Genomic DNA, 20,935 nt, shown 5'->3' with positions numbered 1-20,935 from the left:
TGCTGTATCCCCCAAAGGCTACCAGATATTTGGTGAGCATTACAACTGTATGTGAGGTAGACTAGTGTAATATGGTCACGGATATCATTTCCTGTGGACAGATGCACGTAACATAAATGGTAGTAGCATCTTTCGACAGACTGTGGGATGCGACGACTAACGAGGAACTTTGTTCTGGTAAACAGATTTTTCGTCACAGATCATTTGAACAAATCACGATTTCGCAGGTGCTCGCATATTTAGAATTTTGGAAGGGGAGGGGACATTTGGACGATAGACTTGCCTGAAACTTGTTGAGTTTCCGTTTAGAGGGGTGGAGACTTAGCGTGTCGCGTTAGTATATTTTCTAACACGTCTCTCCCCCAGAACTTAATCGAGCATCTGATGCAATTACGCAAGATTTTAGTTGGGTGTCCGAGATTATCATACATATAATGTACCTGCGGTTTGAGAATTCAATATGTACAACCTAGTGATATTTAATGAGTGCATTGCCAGTATGTTTCATTTTGGAAGTAGTGAAGGAGGATAGGATGCACACGTAAAAACATTTACCTTTGAATTCAATATCAACTCACGGCCAATGTTTCAGCTGCTGGGCCTTTTTCAAGGGATGCTGTTGAGAAGAAACTCAATGACATTCATAGCCAAATCAGAAAATAACACACAGGCATGCAGTATACAGATCAGTGCATTTAGATACACACACTGCACACACACCCTCCAGGTCATTGTGTTTACGGACTCACACACTCTCTGGGATCAAGCTGTTAATGTAATGTATTCACATACCCTGCAATGATGGGTATGCACACACACATACAAGCACACACACGCATCCTGTAGGTCAGTGACTTTATGGACACACACACACACACTCACAAACACACACACACCCTGCAGGTCAGTGATTTGACTGACAGGTGCTTTGATGCTCCGTGACAGGATCTGCTGCTTCCCTTCATTTCCACTTCCTTTTCTCCCATCAGGTGACACCCCCACAGGTGCCACGACAACCGAGACCCCGCCTCCTCGGGGTGTGGATGGGGGGCAGCTGGTAACCGTGGGTGGAGACTGACACGATGAGCTGAACCAAGAGACGATGCACCAGCTGCTTCCTATCACTGTCTGACAACACAGGAGCAGTGAGTGTCAAGTCCATGTCTCTGTGTCTCTGGACAATGACAGATATATCAATGTCATTAGGAGTGACATGGTTGACCGACATCTCAATCAAAAACAGAATGAGAGTTACCTCTCTCTTCACCTATTCCAATAGAGGGTCATGTAAACTGTGTTTATCTTGTTAAATGGATTTTGTATTAACTCAGGAGAAATAGAAGGGCATCAATATCTGGAGAGAAAAAGAAACCAGTCATATACTCTTTGACATTTGCCCTTTTCAGAGATTAACCAAGCTCACTTCAGAGGCTGCATTTTAAAAAGTTTGGACCGTGTCCATCACTCGTCTTTCCTCCCTGGTATAATTGTATGAGGGCATTTGAGTGGAAAACTGAAAATGTCTCAATCCTCCTGCTTCATGCTCCCAGGGCTTTTCGCTTCCTTCACTCCCACTACAGCCTGGTCTCATAGACTAGACGTAACATTGTAAACTTAAATCGGGGACAATCAAATTAGTATGATATGTTACGTTTGGTATGGTTACATAACACGGAAGGTCACTTAAGGCAAAAACAAAAGTAGGGTAGTTGGTCAGGGTGGATGGGTAGGCGTATAAAGCGAATGTCTAGCAACCCAAAGGTTGTGTGTTCAAATCTCATCAAGGACAACTTCAGCATTTTAGATACTTAGCAACTACTTACTACTTTTGAACTACTTTGCAACTAGCTAACGCTTCCCCTAACCTTAACCCCTAGGTTAGCCTCTCTAGGCTAGGCGGGACGAATTCGTCCCACCTACGTAACAGCCACTGCTATCCTGTGGCGCGATTTTCAAAACCTTAAAAATCCTATTACTTCAATTTCTCAAACATATGACTATTTTACAGCCATTTAAAGATAAGACTCTCGTTAATCTAACCACACTGTCCGATTTCAAAAAGGCTTTACAACGAAAGCAAAACATTAGATTATGTCAGCAGAGTACCAAGCCAGAAATAATCAGACACCCATTTTTCAAGCCAGCATATAATGTCACCAAAACCCAGAAGACAGCTAAATGCAGCACTCACCTTTGATGATCTTCATCAGATGACAACCCTAGGACATTATGTTATACAATACATGCATGTTTTGTTCAATCAAGTTCATATTTATATCAAAAACCAGCTTTTACATTAGCATGTGACGTTCAGAACTAGCATACCCCCGCAAACTTCCGGGGAATTCGCTAACATTTTACTAAATTACTCACGATAAACGTTCACAAAAAGCATAACAATTATTTTAAGAATTATAGATACAGACCTCCTCTATGCACTCGATATGTCCGATTTTAAAATAGCTTTTTGGTGAAAGCACATTTTGCAATATTCTAAGTACATAGCCCAGGCATCACGGGCTCGCTATTTAGACACCCGGCAAGTTTAGCACTCACCATAATCATATTTACTATTATAAAAATGTCATTACCTTTTGTTGTCTTCGTCAGAATACACACCCAGGACTGCTACTTCAATAACAAATGTTGGTTTGGTCCAAAATAATCCATCGTTATATCCGAATAGCGGCGTTTTGTTCGTGCGTTCCAGACACTATCCGAAATAGTAAAGAAGTGTCACGCGCATGGCGCAATTCGTGACAATAAAATTCTAAATATTCCATACCGTACTTCGAAGCATGTCAACCGCTGTTTAAAATCAATTTTTACGACATTTTTCTCGTAGAAAAGCGATAATATTCCGACAGGGAATCTCCTTTTCGGCAAACAGAGGAAAAAATCCCAAAGGCGGGGGCGGTCGGGTCACGCGCATAAGCTAGTGTCTCTTGATCGGCCACTTGAGAAAGGCGATAATGTGTTTCAGCCTGGGGCTGGAATGACGATATTCTGTTTTTTCCCGGGCTCTGAGCGCCTATGGACGACGTGGGAAGTGTCACGTTAGAGCAGAGATCCTTAGTAAATGATAGAGATGGAAAAGAAGTTCAACAAATGGTCAGACAGGCCACTTCCTGTAAAGGAATCTCTCAGGTTTTGACCTGCCATTTGAGTTCTGTTATACTCACAGACACCATTCAAACAGTTTTAGAAAATTTAGGGTGTTTTCTATCCATATGTAATAAGTATATGCATATTCTAGTTACTGAGTAGGAGTGGTAACCAGATTAAATCGGGTATGTTTTTTATCCAGCTGTGTCAATGCTGCCCCCTAGCCCTAACAGGTTAAATAATGTTAGCTACTTAGCTAACGTTAGCCACAACAAATTGGCTTCGTAACATATCATACGTTTTGCAAATTCATAACATATTGTACAAATTGCAATTCATAACATATCATTCAAATTGTAATTTGTAACATATCATATGGAATGGATGATGGACATCCACAAATTAATACATACCATACGAAACGTAACATACTAATTGGAGGGTCAGATTTACATTTACTATGTTACGTCTACCCCTGAGTCTAGGTTGCCCTCTAAGGGCCTTTCACCTTTAAGGAAGACAAGATGTCACTGTCACTAGTGACTGATCTCAACTTTAGGGTCAGATGGATCTGTCAGCAGCAAAATGACTGGTAAGAGTTTCACCATGCTTCCCCTGAGCATTCCAAGGTATAGCGAATACATTCCAATGTATAGTGAATACACATAGGAAATAGGAGATGTTCTACGAGTCTTTACACTGTTTTTAATGTGTTTATACTACAATATATATCCAATCTTTTGGAAAGAATAATATTGACCTGTTATGAATTTAAGAGCCGTGCAAGGAAGCAAACAATGTGAGTGGTCTTTTAGTGTAAACGGCAACTATGTTTTCGACTGGGTAACACATTTATGGTGTGCTGTACACTTGCTATGCAACTGTCAAGGGGTGAGTGTAGCTGGTGCATGGAAGTCAGGTGCAGGAGAGCAGAGATGAGTGGACAAAGCACTTTACTTAGGCAATCATCTGAACAGAACGCAACCGCGTCACACAAAAAATGCACAAAGAACAAGTAAGGCAGCACAAAGTACAAAGTACCGGCTGCCCCAAAGCACGGCTGCCCCAAAGCACGGCTGCCCCAAAGCACGGGTAATAAAACAAAACCCGGCAGTAACCAGCCGGAAGCGTGCCAACCTCGACAATAAACAATTTCACACATAGACATGGGGGGAACAGAGGGTTCACGACAAGTAATGAGGGAAATGTAAACCAGGTGTGTTGGAAAACAAGACAAAACAAATGGAAAATGAAAGGTGGATCGGCGATGGCTAGAAGACCGGTGACGTCGACCGCCGAACGCCGCCCGAACAAGGAGAGGAACCGACTTCGGCAGAAGTCATGACAGTACCCCCCCCTTGGCCGACACCGGCCTCAGGGACGACCCGGAGGGCGAGGTGCAGGGCGATCCGGATGGAGACGGTGGAACTCCCGCAGCATTGAAGGGTCCAACACGTCCTCCACCGGAACCCAGCATCTCTCCTCTGGACCGTACCCTTCCCACTCCACAAGGTACTGAAGGCCCCTCGCCCGACGCCTTGAATCCAGTATGGAGCGGACGGAATACGCCGGGGCCCCCTCGATGTCCAGAGGGGGCGGAGGAACCTCCCGCACCTCAGACTCCTGGAACGGGCCAGCCACCACCGGCCTGAGGAGAGACACATGGAACGAGGGGTTAATACGGTAATCGGGGGGAAGTTGTAACCTGTAACTAACCTCGTGTCATGACGTTGGCCTCTTTTGGGACAGGGAGGACAGTTGACCCCCTCCCTTTTTCACCACCACCCAACCTACCTTCCCCCCAACCCAGGCCCTGTGTGATAGGGTTGTAAAAACCCTAAGAGGAGAATCTCCTACCACATGTTTCATAGAGAGACAAAGGAAATTCTTCCAACTCATAGAATTGGAGAACCGAGCGACATGTGTGTTCTGGAGAAGGTATGGAAGATTGGTGAAGAATCCAGCTACGAACTGATCCGCTTGGTACAATTTTGTGATACTCAGAAGAGACAATATAGCCATATTACCATAAAACTGTTTATATAATAGCCTCAGCTTGAGACTTGCATCATAATGGGTGTATAGAATGTATTAATAAGGATAAAGCTTTTGTAATACATTGAGATGCGATGTACTGATGTAATGTGATAGAATTGTATTTCTGTAACCAAGTCTAACTCAGTCATAGGCACGCCCCCAGGGACCCATACAGGACCAGGCGTCATTTGACAAGCCTGTTCTATGGGCACTATAAAACACCCCCTGATTTACATTTCCCCAGACCAGGCCTCCACTCCATGGCCAATAGGTTTTACCATCCAATTCCTCTACTGAAAGTGAACCATACCACGTGGTTAACTTTTAGACTATTGATACCGACAGAATAAGAACAAGTCTTTGATATTAATTATTAGTCTGCAGCTAAGTAAATTATATCATCGAACGCGAAGACCAACGAAACATCCATTCTATGACGACATTAATGAATGTCGCTCTGAAAGATCCATTCTAACTGAGAGAGAGAGAGAGAGAGAGAGAACGCGGAGAAAACTCCCCAACAGAACCGAACTCTCCAACAAGAATCAGAACGACACACTGAGCGTAAATATATATTGATTGCAATTGTTCCCGAATGAGTGAGCCTTCAATTGTCAATTGTTAATATTAATGAACTCTGTAGGTGTGCATTATCAGCTGACCGTTTATGACCCATTGTCTAACAGACCAGCGATGCCTGTTAGCCATTAGCGCACATTACTATACCAATCCTTTGTCACGATAATTACTGTTTGTATGTTTTCTGTTAATTACTTAGTGTAGTAAATAAATGATTTTAAGACAATTGATGTATGGATGATTTTAGTAAAGACTGGGTTCGTGCAGATACAACAATTTACGACGTTTGGAATGAGACTGAACACGAGGTAAACTACACCATTTAAACCAGAAGATAATCGGCCTATACTATAATAGAATAGAATATTATAGAACAGGAAAGTTATATTAGGAAAATTATAGCTTTGTAATCTGAATATTCTCCTTGGTGCCCCGATCTCCTAGTTAATTACAATTAAATGATTAATCAGTTTAATCGCGTGATAATAATTACAGGGAGCTAATTGATAAACATGTCTTCAGTTTAATGGTACCCAAAGACACGACACTCGTTAGTCTCCTCAGGACTTTAAATGGCCCCACAAACCGGCCACAGCTTCCGGCAGGGCAGGTTTCGGCTTGAGAGCCAGGTCCGGTCCCCCGTTGCGAACACCGGGGCCTCACTGCAGTGACGGTCTGAGCTGGCTTTCTGGCGCAGCATGGCCCGCTGAAGGTGAACATGAGCAGCGTCCCATGTCTCCTCCGCGCACTTTAACCTGTCATCCACTGCAGGAGCCTCGATCTGACTCTGATGCCAAGGCTGGTACCCCAGTACGCACTGGAAGGGGGAGAGGTTAGCAGAGGAGTGGCGGAGAGAGTTCTGGGCCATCTCTGCCCAGGGCACGAATGCCGCCCACTCCCCCAGCCAGCCCTGGCAATAAGACCTCAGAAACCTACCCACATCCTGGTTAACTCTCTCCACCTGACCGTTACACTCGGGGTGGAAACCCAAGGTAAGGCTGATCGAGACCCCCAGACGTTCCATGAGTGCCCTCGACGTGAACTGGGGACCCCGATCAGACACTATATCCTCAGGCACCCCGTGGTGCCGGAAGACGTGTGTAAACAGGGCCGTAGGGAGACCGGGCAGAGGGAGGAGACGACAGGACTTAGAAAACCGGTCCACAATGACCAGGATCGTGGTGTTACCCTGTGAAGGAGGAAGATCGGTAAGGAAATCCACCGACAGGTGCGACCAAGGCTGTTGTGGAACGGGTAAGGGGTGTAGCTTCCCTCTGGGCAGGTGCCTAGGAGCCTTACACTGGGCGCACACCGAGCAGGAGGAAACATAAACCCTCACGTCCTTAGCCAACGTGGGCCACCAGTACTTCCCATTCAGACAGCGCACCGTCCGACCGATGCCTGGATGACCAGAGGAGGGTGACGTGTGGGCCCAATAGATCAGCCGGTTACGGACAGCAGACGGAACGTACAGATACCCAGCGGGACACTGGAGGGGAGTGGGCTCTGCATGTAGCGCCTGCTCAATGTCCGCGTCCAGCTCCCACACTACCGGCGCCACCAGGCAGGAGGCCGGGCGTATGGGAGTGGGATCCATGGGCCGCTCCTCTGTGTCATACATCCGGGACAGTGCGTCTGCCTTCACGTTCTGGGAACCTGGTCTGTAAGAAAGGGTGAAAACAAAACGGGTGAAAAACATGGCCCACCTTGCCTGGCGAGGGTTCAGTCTCCTCGCTGTCCAGATGTACTCCAGATTGTGGTGGTCAGTCCAGATGAGAAAAGGGTGTTTAGCCCCCTCAAGCCAATGCCTCCACACCTTCAAGGCCTTGATGACAGCCAACAGCTCCCGGTCCCCCACGTCATAGTTTCGCTCCGCCGGTCTGAGGTTACTCGAGAAGAAGGCACAGGGGTGGAGCTTCGGTGGCGTACCCGAGCGCTGAAAGAATACGGCTCCTATCCCAGCCTCGGACGCGTCCACCTCCACTATGAATGCCAAAGAGGGATCTGGATGGGCCAGCACAGGAGCCGAGGTTAACAGAGCCCTCAGGTGACCAAAAGCCCTGTCCGCCTCAGCCGACCACTGCAAACGTACCGGTCCCCCCTTCAGCAGTGAGGTAATGGGAGCCGCTACCTGACCAAAACCCCGAATAAACCTCCGGTAGTCATTGGCAAACCCTAGAAACCGCTGCACCTCCTTTACCGTGGTGGGAGTCAGCCAATTATGCACGGCTGAAATGCGGTCACTCTCTATCTCCACCCCTGAGGTGGAAATGCGGTACCCTAGGAAGGAGACGGACTGTTGGAAGAACAGGCATTTCTCAGCCTTGATGTACAGGTCATGCTCCAACAGTCGACCCAGCACCCTGCGTACCAGGGACACATGCTCGGCGCGTGTAGCGGAGTATATCAGAATGTCATCAATATACACCACTACACCCTGCCCGTGCAGGTCCCAGAAAATCTCGTCTACAAAGGCTTGGAAGACTGATGGAGCATTCATCAACCCGTATGGCATGACGAGGTACTCATAATGCCCTGAGGTCGTACTGAACGCCGTCTTCCACTCGTCTCCCTCCCGGATACGCACCAGGTTGTAAACGCTCCTGAGATCTAGTTTGGTGAAGAAGTGCGCCCCGTGCATTGACTCAATCACAGTGGCGATAAGAGGTAGCGGGTAACTGTACCTCACAGTGATCTGGTTTAGACCTCGATAGCCAATACACAGGCGCAGACCTCCCTCCTTCTTCTTCACAAAAAAGAAACTCGAGGAGGCAGGTGAAGTGGAGGACCGAATGTACCCCTGACACAGGGATTAGGAGACATATGTTTCCATAGCCACCGTCTCCGCCTGTGACAGGAGATACACGTGACTCCTGGGTAGTGCGGCATCTACCAGGAGATTATTGCACAATCCCCCCGTCGATGGGGTGGTAATTGAGTCGCCTTCTTTTTGGAGAAGGCGGGAGCCAAATCAGCATATTCGGGGGGGATGCGCACGGTGGAGACCTGGACTTTACACCATAGTAGCACCAACGGAAACCCCTAAACACCTCCCCTACAACTCTCATGACCACCCCTTGAGAGCCCTCTGTTGTCATGAAACAGTAGGGTCATGACAAGCTAACCAGGGTAGGCCTAGCACCATGGGAAACGCAGGAGAGTCAATGTGGAAGAGACTGATTCTCTCCGTGTGACCCCCCCTGCGTCACCATGCCCAGAGGAGCGGTGGCCTCCCTGATCAACCCTGACCCTAATGGTCGACTGTCTAAGGCGTGAACTGGGAAGGGCATAGCCACTGGAACGATGGGGATCCCTAAACTATGGGTGAATGATCTGTCTATAAAATTCCCAGCGCTCCTCGACCCCTATACCAGGGGCACCTGCTGAGTCCATATTGTGGGTGTGAAATTCTGTCAAGGGGTGAGTGTAGCTGGTGCATGGAAGTCAGGCGCAGGAGAGCAGAGATGAGTGGACAAAGCATTTTACTTAGGCAATCATCTGAACAGAACACAACCACGTCACACAACAAATGACCAAAGAACAAGTAAGGCAGCACAAATGACAAAACCCAAGTACAAAGTACCGGCTGCCCCAAAGCACGGCTGCTCCAAAGCACGGGTAATAAAACAAAACCCAGCGCTAACCAGCCGGAAGTGTGCCAACTTCGACAATAAACAATTTCACACACAGACATGGGGGGAACAGAGGGTTAAATACATGACAAGTAATGAGGGAAATGTAAACCAGGTGTGTGGGAAAACAAGACAAAACAAATGCAAAATGAAAGGTGGATCGGTGATGGCTAGAAGACCGGTGACGTCGACTGCCGAACGCCGCCCGAACAAGGAGAGGAACCGACTTCGGCGGAAGTCGTGACAGCAACAACTCAAGCTACTTACACAACCTCCTTTTAGACACTGGATTGTGGTATGTTATGGTACATACAACCATTATGTATTACCACATAATTAGCTCGATGAAACTATTCCAAGCTTTTGTTAGCTACTGATTTTCTGTTAATACGAATATTAACATTAAATGATATACTGAAGTAACAAAGGAAGACACCAAAGGCATTTGGTGGCTGTGTGTTGGTAGAGCAGGGGATGGATGTTAGGAGTTGATCTCCTTTGAAAACAACGGGAAGGAAGAGGGACGGGCTGTTCAATAATTGATTGTGGCTGAGAGCGATATGAGTTTACTTAATGTGCCTGGCAGCGCAGGGCTAAGAAAGGAGCTGTTAGCTATTCCACCCCAGGCCCTAAACCCAGGCACTGGAAAAGGGAAAAAGGCTTGAGGACTGAACACTCACCTGGGCAAGAGGAAGGTCATCCGTTAGTGCAGCAACTATTACCCATCCTCCACCCATCTTTCCATCCACAATCCATCTTGTAAGTGTGTATATGGAGAGTGTGTGTGTGTGTGTGTGTGTGTATGTGCGCGCTTGTGTATGCGTCTGCTTCTATATCATGAATGTGCGCATGTGCGTGCTTGCATACACGTGTGTGTGTGCGCGTGCGTGTGTTTGGCAGGGGCTGCACAGCTGGATCTCCCCAGCAGCGGTGTTGTAGCTGCCCCCAGGTTCCTTTCTCTAAGTCTTAATAGAGTGCTCTTGTCAGCCTCCCCAGATGCCTCTCCATAAGGACACTCACTACACCAGCACAACTCTCTCAACTCATGTCTACTTCTCATTGGTACATATCTTTACAGCTCTGAAGCAATCTCAACTCCAGACGTGAACCAAAAGCTTAAGCCAAACACTACGATGGCTGTTTGGGAAGACACACTGAAAAAGTGTATTTCAGCTGTACACTAAACACGGAACCGATCCAGTTATAAAATATCGGAGTGAAAGATGAAGATATTAGGCAATAGAACCATGGGACTAGACCCAAGAATTCAAGATGCAACCGCACACATAAGATAGTGGAAACACTATCAATGTCATACCCCCTGTCTCGCTCCCTTTAGTGTAGACAAGCTGTGAGTTCAGCCATAAAGAGGTTTAAGGGGATGGGAGATGCTGTATACATTGAGTTCTCTACAGTGCCAGACAATGTATAGACTTGGCCTTAGTTCAACATGGGGACCTGACATCCCCTCCCAAGTGTCCCCACTGTTGGAGGAAGAAAGTCTCTCTTTCTCTCTCTCTTTCGGTAAACTGACATCACCTCCCAAGTGGAAGCAAAGGATCTCTCTCTCCTTCTCTCCCTTTCTCTCACTCCCTCTCTCATTCTCTATCTCACCCTCTCCTCTCGTTCCTCCTGATTTGCCAGACATCCTCTTCCCTCTGCTGTCACATTTGGTACAGATGGTTAGGCCCTATGGAGTGGCCTGTCAGTCTCCATTTGCCCAGCGCAGTGTGACAGCGGGCCTGATAGTTCGTGAAGGGCCCCCGACTCCCCCAGACACACGGACACTGACATTTTCTCAAAGGGGCCCGCACACGCCTCCACACAGCCAGATACTGTAGGAGAGAAATGAAGAGAACCTGGAGTTGACTATGAGCCAGCCACAGGCTAAGAGAGAGAGAGAGAGGGAGAAATAAAGAGAGAGAGGGAGAGAGGGATGGGTGAGAGAGAGAGAGAGAGAGAGAGAGGGCTGGAAACAGGGAGTTGGGATGGGAGGCAAAGCAGAGAGAGAGAAAAGGAGAAAAAGAAATGGAGAAAAAGAAGGGTTGGGAGAGAGAGAGAGAAAGAGAGAGAGAGAGACGGACAGGTCTGAGCTGTCAGATAAGGCACGCATCAGTCATTGCCTGTGGATGTGATCTCACAGCTCACGTCAGTAACCTATCCAGTGCCCCTGTGCCACTGCACTAATCACTTCCCTGGGAGGCTGCACTGAGTCGTGTATCAGGCAGCCCGGCCGGCCAGGCAGCGTGTTTGTGAGGCCAAGCGGAGGAGAATGAGCCCCCGACCACTCTCAGATGCACTTCCACCTGACATACCCCTGTTTACTCATACACACAGTTAGTACACAATCATACACACACACAGTCAAACTCAGTAGATACACACACAGGCAGTGTCATATGTACATGCGTGTGCATGCATACACACACACATGGACAAATACAAAAACAAACAGACTTATTTTAACTATAGATTATGGCCAATATCTTATATTTGTTATTATTAATGATATTTTAACTAATTGTTTATTAATATGGAATTTGTCTGAAATGATCTGAAATGGAAAAACCTCTAAAAAGAATAGCCTATAACCACAAAACTGAGAGCATAGCAAAATCAACAAGACCAAATACATTTCAAAAATCATAAAAAGGAGGAAAAATAAGAAATGTGGATTCTGATTAGAAGCCTATTGTCTGTTTGTCGCCTACTGCACGCCTCAGCGCAGTAGCAAAGATTCTCTATTTTCCAATCTCTCTCATGCGGAACGATTTGACACATAAACTGACAGATGTGGAGAATATCCCTACACGAAGAGTGACAGCTTTGTTTCCCCGTCTTATCTCGTTGTTTAGCTCCCCATTCATTTCACCTTTCTCATTGATATTGTTGGGATTTGACATTTACTTTTAATCTATTGCCATTGACAGACTGTCACTTTCCACCAATTTCAGCATCGTACCCTGATGATGAAATCTTCCTTTGAACTACAATAGAAAAAACAACAACAATGACATTTAGATGTTAGCCTATCATATTTCTGATATTAAATGTTGGGGAACATATTAACCTACATTTAAAATATAAGATTATGCTTTGGCTACAAGATGTTTTGGTGGTCGGCCCTTTATATATTAATAAAGGCTAATAGTTTTCAAAAGCGATGATATTGAAATATGCAGCAGTGTGGCTAAACCACCCGGTAAAAGTTATGCATGACTGAACTAACAAGAACAAACCAAACTACAGCTTCTGCAGGCTATTAGAAATCTTAACCAGAACGCTGTCTCTCATGTATAATATGCATTTATTATGAATGAAATATGTCTACACTTGACAACGTCCATCCAATATGATTCATGTTGGTTTGTCCTTCAAATATGTCCATGATTATTAGCTCGTTGGAACACACGCAAGCAGGTGCACATCCACACAAAAAAACGTGTATATCCATGACTATAGGGCCTATGTTTAACCATAAAGCATTGCCATTGACACCTGCTTGTTTTAAATAAAGAATATTCTTATTATATGAGAGTGCTAACAAATAGTCGAATAATTCCTGACTTGGAGGTCACTTTTAACATCGAAGCCTATAGGCTATGATGTGTGAATGAAAAGACTCCTGAAATAGTTCGGTCAAACAAGTTTTGAGATCGAGCATTACCAGGCCTCATTTGGAAACCAACAAGAAATTGTAAAAAAAAATTAAATTAAATTAAAAAGATTTAGATTTGCACAGACTGACTAGCCTACCTACATTCTACCTCAAATTAAACGTTGTACCAACCTTTGCCAATACTGTCAAATCCGTTTACTGTATCCTTGCTGCAAGGTAGACACCACATGTGACATTACCGGGTAGGAGGGAGGAAACTGTATTGTAGTGCCCCAAGGCAATGCTCCTAGTCAATATATATCTCCCACACACTCACTCTCACGCTCCCATTTGAGCGGGATATGCGCTGTCTGCTTAGTAGCCTACCGATAGACACAGAGAATTGACAGACACAAGCACACCACGGACACACATCAGGTAGGAATACCAGATTTACTCCTTCATTTCAGAAACAATATGTTGTTTCATTCGTATGAGTTGTTTTTTATTTAGTAGACTATGAATATTGGGCTTTGTAGTTGAGTCGTGTCAATGTTTGTAATTGTCATAATTGGTCCACAGACACCGTTGTCCATGGGGAAGACAGTGCAATGTGTTCTGTTATTTGACATTCATGTTATGTGTGAAAATGACATGACAGATATTTATAATATTCTATTACTATATCATTCAAAATAACAGCCTATTCATTTTTAAGATTGTTATGAAAATGTCTCACAGAATTATTTCATGAACTTTTTAATACACAGAAGTTAATTACTTTAGGCCTAAGTGTTACTTTATATAGATTTAGGTTATTTCCGTACAAAGATTAACATTTTATTTTAGGCCCATTATGCATTAACAATTTCACAAGGGAATAAGCTAACTAATTGTTAGGATGCAAAACTGACCATTTCTAACACTGTGATAACTTGGGTTTAGGCCTACTATCTATCAAAGTCTAATTTAGGACTGAAATACAGATATTTTTTTAGAGGTGTAGAAATAAATAATGTGTTATTTGCTTTGATATGCATGACAACAGCTGTATTTGGATATTGAATGTTTCTCAATATCATCAATGGGAAATCCTTCTGCATCTCCAAAAACCGAGAGGAATGCATTGATGTTTAACTTGACTTATTTATTAAATAGGCCTATCACTTTATATTAATTCAATAAATATAACGCATAATATTCTTACAAAAATCGATGTCAAACATTCTTATATCTTCTGTCATCCGCTCCTTCAGGACCTTCTCCTTAGTTCAAGTTGACAGAAGACATTGGATCATCGCTCAGTTTTCACTGCAAGCCACCATCTTAGGTAAAGTCACATTTAGGCTCGATTTGAAATAAAATACAAAATTGTTATACTCTCTGTATTATACGGTATATAACTATAATATATAGAGAGTAAATAGAAAGGATGATTCCACACTATAAAATGCCATTCGTTCCTCTGTGAGTAGCCAATACATCAACACCTCATATTGGTGCCATTTGACACATTTGCCCCCCTTCCCCCATCCCATCCAATGTTATCGGTTTTGGTTGTTATTGCATGCAACTTGTCAATGCTTTTAGTGAGGCGAGCCTTCTTAATTGAAACAATAGATGTTGAAGCTGAAGCGATTAGGCTTGTCTGATCACAAGCCCCTAAAAGCTTAAAACAAGACCGGAGGGCCTGGATAAGGGAAAGGTGGGGGGTAGAGGCCCACAGAGTCAGAGGGGGTAGAGGCCATGGTGGCCACTAATAGTGTTCAGCAGTGAAAAAATCAAAAGGAAAAATTATTTTTATTGATTAGTTCCTAATAGCAGCTGTTAGGCTCCATTATGAGCTCAGAGGCCAGGTCAGAGCCTCGGGGCTTTGTAGTAGACAAGTGAGCCAATCACATGGGCCGATGCAAACTCCCTCTCCTATTACAAACACTGCAGTGAAGTCAAGGTCAGTTTCTGTCGATCTGTCCTCACAAGGTGTGATGTGCGAAGCGATGGTTTAGTAAAAGTTTATAGTATTCTTAAACAAGTCTTCACCACCAGGGATCTCAGGGGAGAAGCAAGAAGAATGATTAAAGTAATTAAAAGAAAAAAAGCGGGTGTGTAAAGTTGATTTTACCTCAGCCCGGACCCCTAAACATCACACAGGCTTTCATCCGTGAACGGCCTCAGGAAAAATACAAAATAAAAGCCTCACAGAAGGGTCTTTTAATCTGAAGAGCGATGCTCTCTCTCACTCTCTCTACCCACAGGGCTAACCCAGCGGCTTGGCTTACAGTGGAGAACGATTGCAAAGTTTCTTTCTCCCCATCCCGTTGACATTAGCTCCCTGTCCCCCCTCAAAAAAAATTACAATAAATTGTAGGGGAGTGTTTGAAATTAGTTTAAGGGCGTTATTGAAAAGGTTCATTAAACTAAAGTGATTGTTATATTGAAATATGGAAGAAAGGGGTGCTCTGTTGAGATAATTAGACAGAATATTGATATTCTCTTGTATTTATGTATAAAACAAATTGTGAGACTGAATGGTGCATACAATGATGGTATTTGAATCAGCCGCATCAGATAATAGGGTAGGTCAAGTGTGTAAAACTTGATTTAGATTTTTGACATGAAAACTAATTTGACATTTAATCTGCATGGTTCAATTGTTTTCTTTACCTTTGGGGATTGTGAGCTACCATAATTATATTATAGGTCAGATGTTTTGTCATTACTTAAATATCCAACAAAAATTCTGGTAATAAGAGAGCAAAAGGAGTTGATAGGAAAGTCAGTAATTTTTATTTTATTATAAATTTAACCAAACAAGTCAGTTAAGAATAAAATCTTATTTACAATGACAGCCTACCGGGGAACAGTGGGTTAACTGCCTTGTTCAGGGGCAGAACGACAGATTTTTACCTTGTCAGCTCGGGGATTCAATCCAGCAACCTTTACGGTTACTGGCCCAACGCTCTAACCACTAGGCTACCTGCCGCCCCACTGGAGTGTATTATTTCACTAAAGGAAACTTAATTCATCTTTAAAAATATTGTAATGTGCCGAATTTAGTCCACTGGTTTATATATCTAAAAAACATTAAAAAAATCCTGATAATGTCTGATTACATTACAGACATTACATTAGTAAATAGTTCACTCATTCACTTAAAATATCCACCAAAACACACACAGGGAACACTTTATTTTATGGTCCATTACTTACCTGATATTTATTTAACAAATATAGCAAAAACTTTTCATTACCTAATAACCACCTCTCTGTGTCTTTGGGATTCATTGAAAAAAGTAGCACCAGCATCATATAGTACCAATTGTATTGAATGTTTTCAAGTCCCAAAACGTTACATTTGTTTCCATGTAATTTTCCAGCAAATTCCAGTTGTAATAGATATGCAAGATAAAGCTCCCCTCTTATCTGTCTGTGAAAGGGATGAAAGGGTATATTAAACATTGAGAACACCACCCCAACTCCAAAAGCACAGAAGTAGAAGGGAAAGACAGAAGCGGGCGAGAGGAGAGCAGTTGAACTTGGTGCAATGCGCCCTGACCCAAATCCCAGCCCTGGCACTAACGATGCCCTATGGGCGTGACGCCAGGCTCTCATTAAGAACCAGGGCCCATGCCCCCCCCCAACGACCGCCGTCTGCAATCCTCACCCTGGCCCGCTGCACCCCTGGCCGGCCTCCAGGGGCCCAGAGCCCATGTAGCCAGGCCATGGCTGTGAGTAAAGCCCCCTGCACAGGTGCCTGTTTGCCCCCCAGCCCTGGGCCTTGCTAGTGCCTGGTGCTGCACTGGAAATAATGAGTAGCGGCAGGTACAGTGAGAACAGAGCGGCGTGGGCCACCCTGCAGTTAGGTTAGTGGCAACTCAGCTCAGCAGCTCAGGTAGACAACGCATGGAACACTCCCATAGATACACATATGCGCATGCTGATACATGGCCCCCTATGCACATTCACATACTCTTAGCACATAGATAGACAGACAGACTCAGAGAAATGCATGAAGATGAATATACTCAGGCCTCCTGAGTGGCGCAGTGGTCTAAGGCACTGCATCGCTGTGCCACTAGAGATTCTGGGTTCAAGTCCAGGCTCTGTCGCAGCCGGCCGACGACCGGGAGACCCATGGTGCGGTGCACAATTGGCCCAGCATCGTCCGAGTTACGGGAGGGTTTGGCTGGCAGGTATGTCCTTGTCCCATTGTGCACTAGTGACTCCTGTGGTGGGCCGGGCACAGTGCACACTGACACGGTCACCACGTGCACGGTGTTTCCTCCGACACATTGGTGCGGAGGAATGCCCACTTAACCCAATGCCCCATTCTGCTGTTTCTTTCTGGGACTTTATTAAAAATGTTGATTGACTTCTTGTGGAAAAAATGTATTAATTTCACGTGGAAAAAATTTATTAATTTTACTTTTTAGGTTATAATTCCCAAAAATATGTATCTTGTGTTACACAGCTCCTGCCCACCTGGATCCGAGCTTGAAGAATCTTTCTCAACAAATAAAGAAATGCACTACAATTAGCCTGAGAAGGAACGAGAGACTGTGTCCCTACACCCCCATCTCTCCAAGACTTTCACATACCTTCTCCTCAGAATAACCTGCATTGTGAGCACAGAATCATTCAGCACCATGTCCAAGGAGGGTCACGCGTGCAAGGTGACCTCCGTGTGCAAGCACAAGGAGCGCAAGCCCAAGAAGCCCCACTACATCCCACGGCCATGGGGCAAACCATACAACTATAAGTGCTTCCAGTGCCCCTTCACCTGCATGGAGAAGTCCCATCTCTACAACCACATGAAGTACAGCCTGTGCAAGAACTCCCTGTCCCTGCTCATTGAGTCCGACTGGCCCTATAAGAAGGGGAACCTGCTGCACCCAGACCAGCTCCGGCCCCTTCAGCAGGCACACTGCCTCCGGACCACGACAGGGAAGGAGGAGCCCGAGCCCGCCACAGGGACCGAGGAGAGGCCCCAGCAGCGGGGTGCGGTGGAGGAGGACGGAGACAATGGACAGAGTCCGGCAAGAGAGGAGGAGAGGGGACAGGGAGAAGGGGCTGAAGTTAACGGGATGACCAGAGAGAGCTCCAATAACAGGGATTCTTCAGAAGGGATGACCAAGAGAGCAAGTAAGGGGCCTGAACCTGAGCTGCTGATGGCCGATATGTTCTCTCTGGAGGACCAACTTCTGCGGGCACGCTCTGTGGAGGTGGAGGCCCAGCTGAAGCACTACAAGCTGTCCAAGATGTGCCTGACGGCCCCCGGGCTGCTGTCGGAGCAGTGGCGTCTGCTGGCCACCAGCCAAACCAAGGCCAAATCCGAGGGCGCCCAGCCTAGAGTGGGCAGCTCCATCCCTTGCTACCCTCTTCCACCTGGCCTGGTGGACTACCAGGATCCCACGGGACTCAACTTGTCCGTCCTCGGGGTGGGCTACCCCCTGAGCCCCAGCCTCTTCTCCTATGTGAACTCAATGAACGCAATCCCCACCCCTGCCACCAATGTTAACACCCCAACTCATGCGCAGCTAGCCCAGCTCCCCTTCCTGGCGTCGGCCGCTCAGCTCATGCAACCAGCGTCCGGTGCACACCACCCTGCCGACCGGAGCCTCCTGCCACCCCACTTCTACTACCCCTTCCTCTGCGAGCATGCCTTCGGAGCAGCCTCCGCTCAGAGTGACATCAGCAAGGGGCTTAAGACCTCCGCGAATGGCCTCGAGCCCAACCCCAGTTACCAGCCCAAAATCAACTTGTGGAAGGTGCCTGCTCTGAGGCCAGGTACCCCTACCACCTCCCCTGCTGCCTGGGTGTCCCCCCAGAGAGAGTCACCAGACCCTTCCCACAGGGCAGGGGACAAGTTTGAGGCTGCAGCCAAGGAGGGGAGGCCAAGCTGGGGCCTCAAGAGGACAGGGGCCACCTTGGGGACCCACAAGTCCCATGTGGAGAAGAGGCCAGCCCTTGGGTTCACCCTGGACCTCCTCAAGAACATTCACAAATCCAAACCAACAGAAAAGCCGCTCCTCCACAGCAGGTAAGATCCTACATATCCTACTGTTGAAATATAATTTTTGCTATTTTTTGTATTTTCGTAGCTTTTTCTATATTTTCCTCTCTGAAATCTCAGATTTCTAAAATTCTTCTTTGGTCTCTCCATAGTTTTACGAATGCTCAGTCTGAAGCCCAGCCAGCAGAGCAGTGGTATACAGAGCCCCCCGCAAGCCCAGTCAGTGATTCGCCCGCTCTACCGCGTTGTAGAAGACCCAGCAGCCGGGACTCTACCACTGGCCAAGGGACGGGGGAGGCATCTTCAGAACCAACATCAGCTGCTGCCCTCCTCAGCGATCTCTCCAAGGCTCTACAGGAGTACCAGGAGGCTGAACGCAAGATCGCCCACTTGGAGAAAGAAGACCTCCCTGCTCAGGTACACCTATGGGAACACCTGAACAAGATCCGCAGCGAGCTCTCCCACATTCACCATGCACTGGAGAGGACAGCTCGCCAGAGCGAAGGACCCCTGGACCTCTCGGTCAAGAAGGAACACCCTGGAGTGACCAATGTGGTTGCCACTGGCGACCAGGGCCTCGAGGGAGCCTCACTTAAAGACGATATTACCATGGAGACCGAGGAGGAAGACAAGGAGACCAAGGAGAGGGACGAGGAGGAAAAGGAGAACGAGAGGAGGAAGGAAGCGATGAAGGCTTCGTTGGAGAGTCGTAAGCAGTCGTTGGACGTGCTGATCAAGATGAGTCAGGTGGGGGTGAAGACGGAGGTCCTATCCTCAGGAGGGTTTGGGTTGAGGCCCAGCCAGGCAGAGGGTCTCTGGCCAGGCAGGACCACCAAGTGTGAGGCTGACTCCAGCGTGCTGCTTTGCCCCGATGGACGGCCCATCGCGGTCTTCAATGACTTCCCCACCTTCTCCACCAAAAACTCCAAGAGGCACCCATCCATCCAGCAACTACGGGAACCACAATGTCCGCCAAGCCCCTTGACCACAATAGACTCCTAAACCTCTCCTGTGAAACTCAATTTCCCAGCTTGCCACACTCCTGAAAGCCCTCCTTAAGACTACACAGAAGCACAATTTTATTTTGTTCATACACTCCCAGACTCTTACTGTCCAGGCAAGCGCTTACACCACTAATGTACTTTACAACACCACCCCCATCTCCCCATCAAGACGGCAAGCATAGTACCTTCAATAAAAGGGACGAATGAAGAAGTGGCTGCGAAGAAGTGACAATAAACATAAGGCTAGTACCCTCAAATCAGTTCTCCCTATTAAAATGGTGATTGTTGATACAGGATTATTTGGAAAAACTATTCCAATGGGCAGTAGCGATGCTTGAAATGAAAGACTTGTTAAGCGACAAAAAATGTATTTGCACTTAAAATAGTGACTGCAGAACACATGAAAATAAAAACCTTGTTTTACGATCTAAGGTATGAATTCTCTTTACAATTCTGTCCCAAGTTGAGACAATCCTTTGAACTGATTTGTACATATTGTAATTTATTTGATTGATGTAATCAAAATGAATTAAGAAGTAAATGTTATGTTTTATATTATGTCTTGTTTGATTGTCTTATGTGTCTGCTTAAACCATTGCACTGTACATGTCCACTGTACATGCCTATATCAAATGCACTTTCATCTATTTGAATAAACAAAGACATTTTGTCATAGAAGTTGTAGAGTTTTTGCTCTTTTACTCTTTGTGCTGTGCCTTTAGAGTGAATGAGTGATTGCAGGGGCGCAACTTGGTTTTTTTTTTGGGGGGGGGCATAATTATGAAGAGGTGACTCCGGGATGCAGAGTTGCAAAGAAAAATCCATATCTCAGACTGGCCAATAAAAATAATAGATTAAGATGGCAAAAGAACAGACACTGGACAGAGGAACTCTGCCTAGGCCAGCATCCCGGAGTCACCTCTTCACTGTTGAGACTGGTGTTTTAATGAAGCTGCCAGTTGAGGAC

At 46.0% G+C, this 20,935-nt stretch overlaps 1 protein-coding gene across 2 annotated transcripts; it reads left to right on the top strand.

Annotated features, from left to right (window-relative positions):
- Positions 1–13,295: 13,295 nt before the first annotated feature.
- prr35 (proline rich 35) lies at positions 13,296–20,646 on the top strand. 2 transcript variants are annotated; one of them, XM_014158883.2, is made up of 4 exons: positions 13,296–13,389; positions 14,208–14,281; positions 17,423–18,991; positions 19,117–20,646. In XM_014158883.2, exons 3-4 carry the CDS (start codon positions 17,598–17,600, stop codon positions 19,964–19,966), a joined length of 2,244 nt encoding a protein of 747 aa, XP_014014358.2. In that variant the 5' UTR covers positions 13,296–13,389; positions 14,208–14,281; positions 17,423–17,597; the 3' UTR covers positions 19,967–20,646. The 2 variants fall into 2 exon arrangements, with proteins under 2 accessions (XP_014014358.2, XP_014014360.2); XM_014158885.2 differs by lacking the exon at positions 14,208–14,281 and having other exon boundaries at positions 13,308–13,389.
- Positions 20,647–20,935: the final 289 nt, after the last annotated feature.

Source organism: Salmo salar, chromosome ssa19 (genome assembly GCF_905237065.1).
Source record: "Salmo salar chromosome ssa19, Ssal_v3.1, whole genome shotgun sequence".
Lineage (NCBI taxonomy): Eukaryota > Metazoa > Chordata > Actinopteri > Salmoniformes > Salmonidae > Salmo > Salmo salar.
The sequence above is the reverse complement of the archived record's forward strand: the minus strand, read 5'-3'. Positions and strand labels throughout refer to the sequence as shown.

Excerpts from the sequence above, each read along its gene's own strand:
- prr35 (XM_014158883.2), top strand. The coding sequence starts at position 17,598 with ATGTCCAAGGAGGGTCACGCGTGCAAGGTGACCTCCGTGTGCAAGCAC. Across the intron at positions 18,992-19,116 it reads AAGCCGCTCCTCCACAGCAG|TTTTACGAATGCTCAGTCTG; the intron begins GTAAGATCCTAC and ends GTCTCTCCATAG.